The following is a 17,478-nucleotide window of genomic DNA, read 5'->3' as shown; positions in this document are numbered from 1 at the left end:
GTTTCATGGGCTAAATTTTACTCCTAAGCATAAAGACTTTATAGCATCAGTGCCAATATGAAATGCACAAATGCAGGTTAGAACATACGCCTGAAATATCAAAATTGATATAGTAAAGAAAAAGATTGCAGCATCATCACATGTATTCATTCATTTTTGCTTGCTGCGTTTTGGTACCATTCAGTGTTGTCTCTTACTCTTTATAAATGTAGTAATCAGGCATGCATTCATGTAAGCTAAAGTAGCAAACAATTCCTTTTTTCTCGCAAATAGCCGAAATACACTGTGTGTGACCATAAACAAAAGAGTTTGATTGCCATTTGTATATATTTTTTTACATTCTTTTAACAGATGTGAAGACAGAGTTTATGGTATTTGTGTACTGCTGTTAAGTACTTGAGGTCCATTCAAGAATATTGTCTGCTCATGGCTGTGTGTTTATTTAGGAGAATGTTGGATCCCTGTTCAGGGGAAGGAGACATTCTGAGTTTTACAGTAAATGATTCTGTTTCTCCTGCATATGGAAAACCAAGTAAACAGATTCAGAATGATGTTAATTTTTTTAGTTTTTACTTGAATTTCATTGTGGCGATCTTTATTATACTTGTTTTTTACTCTTTAATTGGTGATAATGCGTAAGTTATAGTGGTCACAGCAGTTGAACAGTTCAAGATTTAGCCTATGAAGTCACTCAGATTCTGAAGAGGCCACGCAGACTGTTCTAAAGGCTCACACGGTTTACTGATTTCCTAGTGGTAATTCTGCCATGGCTTTGTTTTGATACCTGTAATTGCTTGTTGTGAGAGGAGAAAGTGGTTTAAAGCAGAAAACACTGTGTGCTATTTATCACATTTTGAAAGCTGTAAACTCATCTGATGTTTTCAATTGCAAACAGTGCTCTGTAGGATGATCAAGAATCAGTCAGTCTGACAGAATATAAAGCAACAGAAGTCTGTGCAGCCTTCATGTTTGTCATGTGTTTGAAAGTAACTGGTGTCAGAGATGTGGAGAATAGAACTGGACAGCTGGGAAATGTTACCTCCTCAGGGCATGCTCCCAGTGATGTGCAGTGCAGGGACTTGCGCAGGCACAAGAGATATCCATGTGCCTCTTGGATTTTCCTAGTGTTTAGGCGATACATTTTTGTTCAAGGTAATTAGGGAGGAGGCTGCTACGCATTGATCTAGACAAAGATCATGGAAAGCATCTTTTGATGCTGCACATCCTCTATTATATTTTTAGAATATTCACTGTATTTCACATATGGTTGTGATCTTCACACAAATTTAGTAGAAGTAATTTCAATTCTATACTTCCACCGTACTTGAGCTTCCTATGATGAATGAGCCCACATTTTCTGCATTTATTGTAAGTTAAAAGATGTGTAACAACTTCTTATTTGTAATCCTTTGCCTTATGTAAATATAAAACTGTATGTGACTGAAGTTTTCTTGGGTTCTTATGTAGTGGTTGCATGATTAGTTTCTGTATGCTTTAAAGGTAATGAGTAAGTATCACATCTAAAAATATTGGGTTTGCTTCCTTGTATGAAAGATATCTAAACATCTTTTAGGTCTGTTAGAATTGCTGATTCCGACTGATAAGATGTTGAGGCACTAATTCAGTGCACTGCATTTGTGTCTGCAGCCTTCTGTTATGGCAAAATAATTTTTTGTGCAGGATTCAAATATTTTCCTATTTGCAAATTTTCTTTTTTATTTACATATTTAGCAGCAGAATAAAAGAGGACAATATCATATGACTTAATTTCAAGTCATTCTTCTAAAATACTAGAATGAAAAATATTTAAATACATTGCAAAATGATTTTAGTATTGTATTAATGATGTGCCTTAGTTTCAAACCACAACACGATGTTATTCTTAGATGGAGAGTATGGCAGAAGTGAGAGTTTTGTTTTAAGTCAGCTGACTTCTGTTGCGTTATTTTGCAGATGACTGCTTGGAAAACTGGATAGAGTTCAGATTTTTGACATGATTTATACAGATAGGAAAGAATATGCTAATAGTGGACCTAAATAGAGAACAGAATAGTGGCCAATATATAAAATGTGAGGCAGTTTCTTAGCTTCAGTTGCTGAGTTTCTTTGTATAAATGTTAGATTCAGATTTTCTCCAGGCAGGTTTTTTTTTTTATAAACCATACACAGATTAGAAACCCCAAACTGTACACTGAATAATCGTGCAGTGCAGAATAAATTTATTTTCAGGTAGTTTAATGACTGATCAGCATAATATATTGGTCTCCACAAAGTGTTTACTAGTGTAAGTAAAAATATTTTAAAGTTTAAAAGCATTCTTTGAAATACATCATCTGGCTGTTTTTGTCATTTCTCTTTCCTGTCCTTCCTTCCCCATATATGTGCAGTTTTACATAACTCTTTACAGTTCTTCTGGCTTTCAAAATAGGAATCCCAGTATGGTTTGTTTTCAGGTGGAAAAAGTGGGTCATCTGATACTGGATGCCATTCTTCTGACCCTTTCTGATTTGTAGGATTAAGGCAGAAAAACTGTATGGATGCTTAGTTTTAGATTGCTGGAGCTACAGTACCATAGCCATATGTGAGGATGATTAAAGCACGGATTAAGCTTTGAAGGGAGGAGTTTTTTGAATATCTCCATCTACTTTACATACTGTTGCATGTTTTCAGATGTCCAAATAGATACAATCATGCTGTTTGCATTTAGTGGCAGTGTTCTGGAATATGTGTGCTGCTTACACGGGCTTTTTATAATAAAAATACGGATGATTTTCTTCCTTAAGATGCATGTGTTTGTAATTTAGCAGCCCAGCTTGCTCTCACGCTGAAGAGCATTCCAAGGTCTCGAGTACAGCAAGTTTTAATAACTCTCTGTGAAAATCTAATCATGGCTGATGATACTGACCTTTCCGAGTTTCGACATAACTTTTAGCTAGCTTCGCCATTACACACAGACAGTGCTTTATTATTTTGTCACTGACATTAACACATCCCAATTTCCTTTCCATTATCCAGCTGTCATTCAAAGAGCCTCAGTGACTGAGGCACAGAACTTATATCTGCTGTCTCAAGTACATCGCGTGACAGCCAACAGCTTGCTTGTTGATTGTTTAGTTATGTAAACCTGCTGGTACCATGCTGGTTGTCACGAGGTACATGGCTCGTGACCCTTAGAGATAAAATTTAAAATTCAGGTGTGTTGTATGCTGAAAGCAGCTGCTGTACCTTCAAGCAGTTGCGCTGCTGGTAGCTGCTTTCTGCTCCTGCTGTCTAAAGGCTGCCTGGCTGCCCAGAGCAACAGCAGAAGTGTTTAGCTATGTGATAAGTGATGTTTCCAGAGGAGTGGGACAGGGTCAGGAAGAAGACGGCATTCTAACAGCATGCCATGGAGCCCATGAAATCTGATGTCTCTGCTTTGGGCCAGGAGAAAAACAGTCTGTCAGGGCAGAGATAGATTCTGGGGCCTGTGGTGTGATCTTAGAGTAGGCAGTCTAGTTCATAGGCAATGCAGCTCATTTCCAAGCTGTTCTGGGGCCAGGGTGGAGGAGTCCATCCCTGATCCCTGCAGTGGCTGTGAAACAAGGCCTATGCATTGTCTGAATCCGCACAGACAACAGTGGGTGAGGCATCACAAATCTTGGCGTTGTACAGCCAGGCCACACTCGGACTGGCGCATGCTATTTGTGATGGATGAGAGAATGGTTTCACTGTTCTAGGATACAGCAATATGTCACTGAAAAATCCTGGCACTTAAGTGCTATTGGACTTATGTGTATCTTGAGTGCACATACAGTCATGATGTTCTCCCTTTCACATGTGGTGTAATAAAATTTCAAGGCCTCTTAGATTTAGCTGCCTTTGGGGCCACAGGCCTCTGGCTGCTAGTGTGTTGTAATGTCTGCAATCTGTGGAGCTGCCTGATTTTGCTGAATTTCTCACGGATAGTGTTTGTTAGCAGCTATAGTGCCGAGTGACATGGCAGTTCTGGTATAAAAGCCATGGACACTGGGCATTGCAAGAAAGACAGGCAGTCTCTCTCAGATTCCTAAATTTGGATTATTGGCTTACTGTTCACTTTCCTATGCTGACTGACCTCTGAGCATCTTACTGTTTGTGAGAAGAGGCATGGGCTGGGCTGCATTTGCCTTGCACGTGCTTGGCTAGTTCATGAAGTGACAGCATCAAATGAGTGCTTTCTTCCGAGCCTACAAGGATGGATGGTCACGCACAGCAGCAGCAGCAGCATGGTAAATGTGGTGATTTATGGACTCTCTTGTCTCAGGAGGAGAATGTTGGATAAAGTCTAGTTAGATGAAAATGCATGTTTTTTTTAAAATAAACACTGAATTGTCTCAGAGGTTTTTCAAGTTTCCTACAATATCATGTTTCAGGTTCAGAGGCATTTGCTGGAAACTTTCCATCTGCCCATTTTCCAGCCTGTTAGTACCTGTATGGTACTAACCACGGGCACACTGGTGAGGGACTTTGGGAAAAGATCTGATACGGAAGAGATGTGTTTTTGTCCTGAAATTTCAGCAAATTTTATCACAGCTGTCACTTAGTTAACTTTGTTCTGTTGTCTGCACAATTGCCAAAGAGATAAATCCTGAACATGAAAAGCCCTTGATAGATCTCTTTTGCAGCTGTCTTCAAGCAAGTTAGCTACCTCTTGCTTTGGCAAGATTTCCTCTGGGCTACGTGCACTGAAGCTGCTCTTGTTCATAAGGTCCCAAAGACTCTGCATGTTTTGAACATGCACATGTATCTCTGATCTCAATCTTTTTGTAAAGAAAAGTGTTGGATCAATTTGGGTTGCACACACACACACACACACACACACACACACACGAGTTTATATTTGTTTATATCCTTGTAAGAAAGGTGCAAAAAACTATATAGTTATTTGTTTAAATAAGAAAACGTTTGCTGAAGCTGTGGACACCCCATCCCTGGAGGCACTCAAGGCCAGGTTGGATGGGGCCCTAGGCAGCCTGATCTGGTGGGTGGGAACCTGCTCAAAGCAGAAGATTGGAGGTGGGTGGGCTTTAAGATCCCTTCCAACCCAAGCCATTCTGTGATTCTATGAGTCTGTGATTATTTGTTTTCAATCCTGGAACATGGAGATGCATGTTACAATTTTTGAACAAGACAAAATCCTAATGTGGTTCTGATTATCAATCACTGGTCTGTGTAAAATGTAGACAGGTAAAATGCTAACAAATATTTATCCTGTGTTGCAATAAAGTATGTGAGATGCAGTTAAAAAGCAAATTCCTCCTTCCCTTCCCCTGCTCCTAGGCTGGTACTCGATTGCAAATTTAGAGTAGAATATTTAGGACTGAGTGTTGCTCATTATACATACCACTAGATGAATATGTAGACAGTGGCACAGTATATACAGACCTGTTTTGAGCACAGAGAGAGCAAATGATTTAACATGTCCAGGGTGTTGTTTGCATATTGAGTGAAAGTTTAATATTTTACACGTTTATAAATTCTACTTATCTTCATGAGAATGTGGCCATAGTCAAAATGTTAAAAAAGAAAAAAGGGGTAGAAAACATGGAAAAAAATTGACCAGCTATGTACCTTTCCTTCATAAAGTTTTATTCATTGAGCTTGTGATTAATCTCTTACAGTGAAATAAATGCCCGGCTTGATGCTGTGTCTGAAATTCTCCTGTCAGAATCCAGCGTGTTTGGCCAGATTCAGAATCTTCTTTGTAAACTGCCAGATTTAGAGAGAGGCCTCTGCAGTGTTTTTCACAAAAAGGTATATCCATGATTATCCTAATTTATTATTTTCTAATGCTATGTGCCTACCTCTGTATTTTTCATAGATTTTGTATGTGTGTTTAAAAATATTTTCTTACTAGCAAGACCGATGCTGACATAATAAAGGGATACAAGTTTATAAAGGAATTATTTTGCCTTATGGTAGACTCTTATGTTATCTTGCATGTTATCAGTGATCTGCTGTTCGAAGAAGAAATGTTTTAGTAAAATTAGAGTACAAACACAGTGTATTGAAAGTGCTAACAGGAAAAACATTGAAGGTGTTCCTGTGTTAGTCACTGGATTCAGTGAGATGAGAGGATGCAGTAGGTCCTTGTGCTGTCAGTTATTTCCCTTTAAAACAATGCATTGCGTTCCGCATAGTTATCTAAAATCACACTTGCAAGTGAAACCATTTGGCTGTAGTTAGCTGTTTTAAGATGAATGTTAATTTGTTTATAAATTCTCTGATTTGGATCTCACTTGCACATTTTAGTAAGAATTACTTGTAATGAGACACTGGCAATTCTTAGCTGGAGCAGATTAATTCACTAATAGCACCTATGCAGTACTTCATGTTCTTATATTTCACTGTTATATTTAGAGGTTTTGACAGCTTGTTTTAGATAAAGGAATAGGTGGGTAGATGGAGAGCAAAGTTGTAATTTCTTTGGATGGTACAGCACAAAGACTTCATCTCTCTGAAAATCTGAAACTAAAGTTCTTTTTAATGCTTTAAGATGTTAGGGTGTTAGGCACACAGAGACTCTTTGATATTTCAGTGAATGGATAACAGATCTGCTATCATGAAGTATATGAAAAGAGGGAGTGTGCACCAACTTCATCATCCTCTAAAATGTACAGTATCTACATGATACAATGGTACTTTCAAGAGTATTCACTTTTTAATGATTTATCTCATTTCAGGTTCAATAATACATGATAAGATCTGTAGGAATACATCAGTATTCTGGCAATCCTCCATTCCTGTCTTGTTCTTCCTTTTGTCTGTATGTGTGTTAGTCTGTATCTGTACAGGTGCTGTTCTTTCCTGTTGTAGGACTGCTTACTCTTTCAGCTTTAAACTTGGCATTTTAGGTGGGACTATTCAGAGGTCATGGATTTTCATGTTATTCTTGGAATGAGGTGGTGTAATCTGTTTTGTCAACAACATTGATAGCGTGTTTTGTGAATCAGATGTTGGAAAGAAGATCTATTGTGGAGGAGGGCTCCAGTAGAACCCTCAGGAAAAGTAAATAGGGTGGGGGGAATGAGTTTTCTTGCTCTGAGCACGCAAATTGCCTTTAATGAATTAGCTTCCCATGGTAAAAATCTAGTTTGTTATCCATAGCAGAATGTAGTAAAGAGTGCCCTAAGCACTGAGTAATCCCTCAAAATCCGTAGGACTTTGAGTAGATGATAGTGTCCCTGCAAAAGAGGGTCTGTTTTGAATAAAGAAACAAAAGCATATTTTGGAAAGCAGATTCTGAAGTCTAGATAAATAGTGAACCTGACTGAAAAAAGGTCCCTTTGTAGTAGATGCATATTCAAGAACGCAAAGTAACTGGTTTTCATGAATGATTGTTCAGATTATCTAGTGAAGACCGCCATTTTAGTTTCCACTAGGAGTGTTTCCAATTCTGTTAACTCCAGATTTCTGTCTCCCATATGTTCCCACATGAGGTTCCCCTTCTGTATTTTCATTCCTATTAAGGAGTACTAAAAGATTGGAGCTCACTGGCAAATGAGCTAATCAACAATTAACTCTAATCGCTGATGTACTATAATGTAGTCTTGATAACTCAGTGTTAACTACTGGAAAAATAGGTAAATCTAACAAGTATTTAATCTTTCAGACTCTTTGGGCTTCAATGATGTTAGAATGTGGGAAGATATGTTTCACAAAGGCAGGCTTCTGAACTGTGCAGGGGTGGCTGTGTTGTGTCAGTTGTTCTGAATACCTTTCGTTCACATCAGTCACTGCAGAACTTATGCTTTGTGATGAGCTCTGTGCTTGTAGCCTCTGGTGGAGACAGAACAAAAAAAAAAAGAAAAAACTGCACTCTGTTACAGAATCAACTTTGCAATGCAAAACGTCTTTACAGGAACTCTTCTGATAAATATGTCATCACTGTATATTTTCCTGGTCTGAATTATTTTTTTTAATAAGTCAAGTTATGATTATTATCTGCTAGCATTGTAGAGGTTCGTAATTGCTAAGCTGAACCTCCACAAGCTCCCATTGTCCCAAACTACCAAAAAATATTGCTAATATAACCCCAGGTCTGGAGTGAGAACAGCATTCTTGAACAAATGGGGAGGAGAGGGGAAAAAATTAGACATTGCTTCAAAGGTGGTATTGCCACCTCCAAGTTTGCCTCAGTCTGGAAAGGAATTATGGGAATGATAACTAGAGGAATGAGACGAGCAATGTTACTGTTGCTAGGGAGAGAGGAATTAATACAAGAACTACTTGTTCTCAGTTACTGCAGCTCCAGCACCTGACATCTTCCCAAACAGAAATGCTGTTAACCACAAAATAGCCTTACACTTTTATGTGGCAAGAGCGGGATGGCTGCAGATGAAGAGATTTGAAGACCTCTTGGTAGCATTCAGAGGTTAACTTCAATAGACAATTGAAAAACAGGAGTGTTGTCTAACTCTGAGATATACAAGACTTTTGTCCAAGTTGTGCCTGGAGCTGATGCACAACGAAATCTTGCTGGAAAGCACATCTCAAAATTCCTATTTTCTATTACAAGTTCAGCCTACTCTACTGCTCTTGGAGGACGATGGGAATTGTGAACGGCTGGATCCTACTTTTTTTTTCTCTCAGTTTAAGTGATGGCAGCTTGGCCTTGGAGTGTGCAGAATGGCAAGACAGTTGTCAGAGTTCTATGCTTAAATGGGTTTAAGAACCAGTACAGAACAAACATGTCCTCAGTACATTTAGAAGTGTGTTCTACAAAGCCATTCCAGTGTTGCTTTCTGGTGTCATGTGGTGGTCTGTGTTTCAGTGCTTCAGAAGACAAATATTTGTACAGATTTAATCTCTAAGTGTTTATCTCATCTGTACCCTTGGCTCTATAAGCTTTTTTTTTTTTTAAACTAAAGCTCATTCACCAAAGTGTACAGCAATCATCATAACAAACAGACAACAAATTTATAGCACACATTAAAGTGAAAAAGTTTCATGAAGTCTTCTTGTGCAAGAAGTGAAGTCAATCAAACCTTGTCAGGGCACATAATAAAATGTCATTCTGGTATATTCTGCTCCTAACTTTACACTCTCCCTGTTTTTGAGATCCTCATAAGTTGTCGCAGTTAGAAAAACAAAACCTGTTTTGTTCTGAATCAGTGTATGAAGCCACGTCTGATATTTCATTAAAGGCTCTGATATTTCATTAAAGCCTCTGTGATTTCCAGTATCCTGATGATTCAGAGAAAAGCACTGTATTTTTTATTTTTCCTCTTATTATATCGACACCTGTTATATATGTCCTTGAAATTAGTTATTGTTTGCGTAAAATGTTTAAAATAAATTCTCCCCATAGCATGTTATTGACTTCAGCACATCTGTTATGCTCGCTAGACTAAAAAGCTGAAGGTAGTTGTTTTAGTTGGAATGAGTGATGAATGAATGCTGCATTTCAAGTCCCATTTTTCGAATTTGAAATGCTTTTAACTTGGAGTTAAAACTTGGAGTCAATGTCTGTCAACCGTAGTCTCAGTGGCTCCTTTTTAGATCTACTGGAAACAATTTCCCTAATGCAAACAATGCTCAATGGCTTTCAGTGGTGTTCTCGGAAGGGTGTTAGACCTGTCATACTGCTGCACATCTTCCATGTGTTCTCCCTGGTGGCAGCCACACCATTTTCATTACAGTTTGAGGAACTGCCGCTTGAAAGTATTTGACATCACTGTCAGCTCTGAGGTTATTTTTCTAGTGCCAGAGAAGCTGTAACCATCACTGGGCACATTCCGAAATTAGTCTTCAAAAATAGCATTGAATAGGCTTGTGAGAATCTTTGGTGCTTGCAGGATTATTACTCCTGCTTTATGTAAACTATTTTTACAATACGTTTTAAAAGCTTCTAATTTATAACACAGTTATATATTGCTTCTGTAAAGTTAGTTAGAATTTAAATAGAACTAGTCCTGCTTTAATGGAGCCCAGCTTTTCATAAACATTTTATACATCTGTTCCAAGTTATCTGTTTGCTTTGTTCTGCACTGGAGCCATAAAATTTTAGATGCAAGTCCTGCAGTGTTACTGAGATCAAGCTGGGGAAAGAATAATACTCTGAATAAGCACAAAAGGATTATTTTCACCTTTTTCTTGGGAACATTATGTTCAGCTAAGCTCTGTGTAGTAAAATTTGCATTCTCCAAAGGTATTGAAGATGATAATAGAATCAAATAGCTTTTAACTAATTAGACAACTGTGTGTGTAGCTTATCAGAGTTGCTGCAAGAAACTTCAGAATGTTCATTATATACTCTTTGACAAATCTCATGATAACTGTGAGGGCTGTTTGTGGTACGTGATCAAGGTTTTTTCTGATGTGGTGGTAAGTTTCCTGGTTTTGTTTGGTTTTGATTTTTTTGTTTGTTTGATTCCTTCACCTACCTCCCAACCCTTCTTATAGCACCTCAGACACATTGTATTGTTCTCTTAGAAACTTTTGCCTTTGCCATCTCCTTATAGATAATGTGCTAGTTAAGTCTCAGATTGAATCCTTTCCACCGCCCCCTCCCCCTTTTTAAAGAATAATTTTGTAAAAACAAAACAAAACATAAAAACACCTGTTCAGCTTATGTATTTCATACTGCCCATATTTTTTCACTATTTTTTTCTGGGTATTGTTCTGCTATGAATCACTTAATGCTGTCTGTCAGGAATCTACAATACAATTTTGTGTGGCAGGGCTTCAGCCTTTGCATCCTTGAGGAGTACACTTCGTAGTCAAGGGAAGTCTTGCAGAATTTTATCCTTTATCTGCATCAAGGCTGTTGACGATGATGCAGTCAGTCATACTGTAAATTACTTTGACTTTGAGTCTGGGCCTGGATTTATCACTCCTTTAGTCCTTCAGACCTTTCTTTCTGTGTTGAGGCTTCAAGTGCCATTGACAGATTTACAGTGTTATTATTTTGTTTTATTTTGTTGTCATAGCTTTTATAAGCAAGTTCCAGATTATCAGAAATATGTTGATAAATTGCAGCAAGCATAGGGGAAAAATGAAATTTTCATGAGGATGAATAATGGGTTGTTTATGAAGAAAGATTAAAAGATTATAGTTTCGTTAAATTGATTATTAAAGGACAGCAGAAGGCTCTGAGATATTTGTAGGGTGTTAATAGCAAAGAGAGTGGAGTTAGTGTAATACAAAAGAGTAAAACTAGAGATCTTTGGATTAATTTAATGGAAGGGAAATTTAGGCTACCAGATAAAACTTTTGTATGATGAGATTTAGTGCTTTGTGGATTAGTTTTTGAAAGGAAGGGGGGAGCACATACTTTCATGGAGTATTAAGAGCTCAAGTCTAGACAAAAAGAAAACTTGTGTACAATGAGCAATTGTGGAAAACCACCTAGTAGGTCTGTTCTACCCTACCTTTCATGTATATGAAGCAAGGATGAATTTGAGTTTTCTGAAAGCATGCAGAATGTAACCTGTCTTTGAAATATCATGGTTAAATTACATATTCCTATTGTCAGGTACCTGCCAACCAAAATGTAAGAAAATATAGCATCATTTCTTACTGGCAACTTTTTTTCAAACTTTCTTAAGTGTAAATGTCCCAGAGTCCCAATGGCTCAGGATAAGAAGGTGTTATGTGTCTCAGAGGACTGTGGTTCCATTTGGTATGCACATATGTTGCAGCACAAATGCAAGCTTACCTTTCTTCAAGAAGTCGCTGGTTTTGGTGAGATGTTTTTTTAAAGGAACTTGTCTGCAGTTTTCCTACTGTGTATGTATTGAGAAGCAGTCTCCAAAAGCACTGCGTGTTGCTGGCTGCTCTCTGAGAGATTCTCTTTCAATAATACCCTGATCAGTTGCCTGAAGGAGACAGAAAAATCTTTTTCATGCCTTTCTAGGTAGGAGAGGGTGAAAGAAAAGTAAATGCTTGTTTTCTCCTTCTTTCCTTATCTAGAAATGTGCAAGTGAGGACCATTACATGAGGTTGCCAGGAATTCTGTGATGGATCCATCTTACCACATAGTCCTGGCAGTAACCAGTTAGGCACTGAAGCTGGCAATAGCTACTAACATTCTAAACAGTGACTTCTGGCTTCTTTTCTGTGTTCTTGTGCCAAAACTCTCCATTTCTGTGCTTAACCTCGCCTTTTGAAACACTCTCTTGCCAAAACTACAGCCTAGGGATTCAGATGGCAGCGTGTAGATGCAGAAGCCTGCATGGATATGTTGTGATACTCATGAAAATATTCAGCCTGCTTATTTGCTGCCCACACATTATCAGCCTGTTTTTCTGCTTGTTGTGTACTCTGCTTGTGTTATACATCTCCACCCAGTCATAACAACAGTGGTGATCTGCTCTGGACTGATCCCTAAAGACAGTGGTTAAAACGATTAGCATTTTTTATTTATCAATTAGCACGCTTTATTAATGTTATGAATGTGGTAAGATTCTGCAGTTGCATTGCAGTGCATTTGCCTTAACTGGTTGGTTTTTAAAATCCTGAAAAAAATGGGGTTTGATGAAAATGTACTCTGTAATGATTTAGATATTGCTTCCTTTTCAGTGTTCAACCCAAGAGTTCTTCTTGATAGTCAGCACTCTGTCTCGTCTGGACTCGGAAATTCAAGCTCTTGTTCCAGTCATACACTCTCATGTGAAATCTCCTCTGTTACAAAATGCACTGTTGGAAATTCCAGAACTTCTCTCCCCAGTAAAACATTATTTAAAGATTCTTAATGAAGAAGCAGCTAAGTAAGTAGAGAAAACAGGTGAATTTCCATGCCTCATAGGATTTATGGCTAAGTATATTCAGTTCTGTGAAGTATGCATCTTGTTTTAACACACCTCAGTTTTATATTTTAGTTTATATATTTCTGCACGTTATTTTTAGTTAATGCAGAGCTTCTTGCAGGTTTTTTTTTCTTTTTTTTTTAAAGATAAACTAGGTGAGCAAGTATTTTGCCCTGTGGGTATGTGCCTCAGGCTGAAAAAATTTTTGGAAAACTTTTCAGCTGTTCTGGGGAAGAAATGTAGAGCAAACAGTGTTTTGCACATATTAATTCTTTTATCAATTTTTATTTTATATTATTTTATATATTTTTATATATTATATTTTATTTTATATTATATATTTTATTAAATATGTACTTTTTAAAATTTGGATAGATAAGCTATTTCTTTTGAAGAGAGACTTGCCATTTAATGGAGTGGCTGCTCTGCTGTCAGGAATATGCTTTTTTCAATTTTTTTGAAAATTCACCAAATCTTTGAGGCCTTCCCCCGATTATTGCTGTTGTTTTTTGTCTCTTTATATACTCACTAATGATGAGAATATGGAGTTTGATAATTCTGAAGACTCCACATAGCCTGTGGGATTTGTGTCTTTTCATAGCATTTCAGGGGTTACTGCCCTGTTCATGCACTGTGCAGAATAACTAAATGAGCTCCTGCCTCAGTCTTGAGATATACTCAGGCTTTTTGCTGTAATTACTTTCCTGTAGTCTTGGAAAGGAGAAAGCATGGAGGCATCTGTCCTTTTTTTCTTAATTCTGTCCTTTGCCACCCCCTTTCCCCCAGAAAGGTAGACAAAGAAATTGTAATGAATTTGCATTACATAGGAGAGTGGCTGCAAATGATTTATTGTATATACTGCTTCTTTGGAAGTAGTGCTGTCTCCATTGTTAACCCTAGATCCTGGTTTTAACTATGAGGGGAAGAAGATAGGAGGCTTAAATGCAAAATAATGAAGCAACAACATGGATTTAGTCAAGGGAGTGATACCTGTCTGGTACAGATTTAGGGGAGAGTATCTTGTGGCCAGTAAGACTCAGTGCTTTTTGGAACAGCACGATCAGTATAATAATCTAAAAGGGCTTCTCTCCAGGTGCTAGTCACAAAGGCAGCCAACCTTTCCGAGCGCTTGCCTTTGCTGGGTCTTTGTCTCCCTTCCCTGTAGTTTTTGTTTACACAACATATTTGTGCGAAAGACACTGAATACATAGCAAATATCAGCTGGCTTTATGCTCAGGTCATCCTGAACTTCCCTCTTATAGCAAAATTCATTCAACATTGAGCATTTTCCTGTGTGTCATACAGTGAGATTTAATTGATATAAATATGGATTCTTGAAGAAATATGCAGGATATAGTTTAATGTTTCATTATATTGAAGCAGAATATTCTTTATTAATGGTTTTGTTGTTTTTTTTTTCCACCGGCAGACTAAGAATAGATATCTACTTTATGTATAAAGTCTTTATCATCTTTCTCTTTCTGAGATTTGAAAAATGCAGGATTAAAACCCAGGACTTCTTTTATTTGCTTCTTAACGAGAGACAGATGCAAAGTGTATAGATTTGGAAGTTGAGAAGGGGTGAAATATTTGCTGTCCGTTGGACAGATTGAATTATAAGATTTCTCCTGATTCACAGTGTCCAATTATAGTTTTGGCAGTTTATGCCAAATTTACTGTAAGTTAAATATATGTATATATATATTTGTCACTGTCTTGATAATGTTTAGAGTAGCACACAAAAAAATAAGATACAATAGTAAAAGTAGATCTGCAGAATGCGTAGATCTTATTTGCATTCATGTATTTAAGATGAAGACTGGAATAACTTTTATTTTGTGCTAAATACATCTCAAACTTGTGTGACAATGTTTTTCATGCTTAAAAGCCTCTCATAATAATTATGATGACTATTGATATACATATGTGCACAGACACTTTGACACACATGCATCATGTGTTAATTTTAGTATATGGTGTAGTGTTTTTCAAAACTGTTCCAAGAGCTTTTTGGCATGGAGTTTATGATTTTTATCTTGTTTTAAAGTTTCAACTTATAAATTTTTGGTAAGCATTACATAGCAGTGACAGTCTTTGCTATCAGCTGCTGGCTATAGAGATCTTTTTTCCTCACATTCCCATGGAAACGAGTCTAATTAGCACCAAAATTGTTTCTAAAAATTAGTATTGTATTTTGAAACAGTGTCTTTACTGTCACTTATATAATAGCTATGTCCATGTGATGCAAAATTGGAGCACAGCTTTTCTGTTACCTGTCTGGTCACTGGGTCAAACTGTGAATTCATTTTCATGGAAAAGGATATCCAAGTAGCCAGGACACTGGAATTCTTCGTCTCTTCCATATTTGTGTACCTCATTTCCTAATTACTTGCTCTCCAAATATAAAATTCAGGGAAATTATGTAACTAACAGCTACTGTCTTATATTTGCTCTAAAATACAAATATGTAATACAGTTAACTTAGTGCAGATTGGACTACTTTCTTTTGTTTTCCTCCTATCTATTAAGGTACTTATTTACTTATTTTTGATGACAAGCTTATTTGTAATAATTTGTTCAGTTTCACATTTTAAGCATTTGAATGGCACTTTCTGTTTCAGATTTCAGTCCTGAACCAAGCTAGTGCAGTCAAAACAATTCCATCATTTTCTGACACTGAGTCTGTAAAAGAACGTTGTTTTGCATGTATTAAAAATATCCAGGTTAATCTTTTAATGAGAAAAGAAGAAAGCTCATCTGAAAAACTTCTGATTACATTCCACGTATATCACTCTGAAAGTACTGCCTTCTACTTATTTCCATGGAAACTGCAACAGCTACAAAGAACACAAGAACATTATTTAATAGAGCACATTTTCAGCTGCAAAATGCTATTTTTCAACAGTCACCACCATTAGCTATGCATTTTCACCAGCAATGAACACGAGTCTGCGTGCTGCACTCAGGACAATTTGCACCCATGAACAGCTGTTACTATTGCCACTGCTCATGGCTTTTCACTGTACTCACATCTTGTGTTTGTCTCCATAAATGTTCAGCAAGCATCTATGAATGTCAATTGGTGGAGCTTTTTCTGCATGGAGGAATTAAGTGACACACCTTTGCTCCATACAGATGTCAGATGGTTCCATGTCAGATACCATTCTGTCAGACTGCTCCTCTGCTGCCATCTGTCACACAGCAACAACATGTAACGGGATACTGGTGGGAAGGTTCAACCTCTGCTGCCATACCACCAACATCCGCCTCTGTTGTTGTGGGCCAACATCATAAGATAGGAGGCACTGCTTTCAGAGCAGCCCTCATGCTTTGATGAAAGCCCTGTGGGAAGGATTTTTCTTTGCAGTCTTCATGGAAATCTGCCCAAATCTGGCAAATTCTAAATCCATGAAAAAATCATTAACAAGTTGCACAGGAATTATCCAGAACTCCACATTCAGTGTTGATAAACATTTTGCCTGTACTCAGGATGCTGCAGAGTGAGGCAGTGTCAACTGCATTCCAGAATTACGAACTGAGACAGAAAGGAACAACTTGTGCTTTCTTTTTTTTGTTTGTTTGTTTTTGTTTTTGTATTTTTTTTGCACTGCTGGACTGAGGGAGAATGTGAGGAGAAAGCTTCAGGATTCACACTCAGAGGAGATTAAAAAAAAAAAAAGCCAAAACAAAACAATGAAACAACAGAAGAATGAGCATAATGTGTTAGAGTAGGAAGGAATTTTGAAAACATTTTCTGGAGCCATCTTTGTGTAGCCTTTGATAGTTTGTATGCACAGTGCCTCTCTGTTTATATGGTGTGTATGACAGCTTCTGATAAACGTGTTGAACTATGACCAAGTAGAATTTAAAAAGAAATAAAGCTAGTGTTAAAACTAATGAGAATAATTAATAAAGACGTAGCTGGTAAATAGGGAATTCATTTTTGGATTTACTATTATTTTTTCTTACACTTCTTATGGATAGGACTGGAGATAAAACCCAACTATTCAAAGACCTTACAGATTTCCCTGTCATCAGAAAGAAAAAGGAAGAGATCCTGGATGTGCTGTCTAAAATCCAATTACATCTTCTGGAAATTCGTAAACAAATTAAGAATCCTTCTGCAGAGTATGTTACAGTTTCTGGTCAAGAGGTAATATGATGTCTGTGATTTATGACTGTATCTTTGTACCCTTCTAAAAAATAGCGGAAGGCTGGGGCTTAGCTGGAACTCTCTTCAGTTCGTATGATATTTGATGAGGTCATCTTTACATACTCTTTTGTACATCTTTGAAGAACAGTTTTCTGACAGGGACACTTTTTTTATTTGTTAACTCAATTTACTTTAGCAATTTAAAGCACAAAAGCACATTAGTGAAGTTGGATTTGATTCTGTAATGCTTTGCTTTTTTCTGTGTGTAAAAACAGTTGCATACTTTGAGGTTAATTATGTGGCTATTAAGTGCAAAAATATTCTCAGAGAACCAAGAGACATAGCATTAGGTTAATTTGGGGAATGGTAGAATAATTTTGTAAGTACTGAGTAAGACTCTGATTTGAAAGACTGAAGAGAAGAGGAACAATATTAAGGAATGATAGATGTTACTTCACTATTTTTAACTCTTAGAAACAGTGGTTGTGGACAGAGCATTTGTATGCTACATGCTGTGCAAGGGTGGACAGGTTGTGCTCCAGTGAGCTGAGAAGTTTA

The 17,478-nt window shown here is 37.3% G+C and overlaps 1 protein-coding gene across 2 annotated transcripts in view; it reads left to right on the top strand.

Moving 5' to 3' along the window:
• Nucleotides 1–17,478, top strand: part of MSH3 (mutS homolog 3) — a 117,361-nt gene that overhangs the window by 58,399 nt on the left and 41,484 nt on the right. For both annotated transcript variants that reach the window (XM_025144950.3, XM_025144949.3), the window contains exons 13-15: nucleotides 5,640–5,772; nucleotides 12,541–12,728; nucleotides 16,752–16,920. In XM_025144950.3, the coding sequence (XP_025000718.2) occupies nucleotides 5,640–5,772; nucleotides 12,541–12,728; nucleotides 16,752–16,920 (490 nt within the window). The remainder of the gene's footprint in view (nucleotides 1–5,639; nucleotides 5,773–12,540; nucleotides 12,729–16,751; nucleotides 16,921–17,478) is intronic.

The sequence above is a fragment of the Gallus gallus genome, chromosome Z (genome assembly GCF_016699485.2).
Source record: "Gallus gallus isolate bGalGal1 chromosome Z, bGalGal1.mat.broiler.GRCg7b, whole genome shotgun sequence".
NCBI lineage: Eukaryota > Metazoa > Chordata > Aves > Galliformes > Phasianidae > Gallus > Gallus gallus.
Note: the sequence above shows the minus strand (reverse complement) of the source record. Positions and strands in the feature narration are given on the sequence as shown.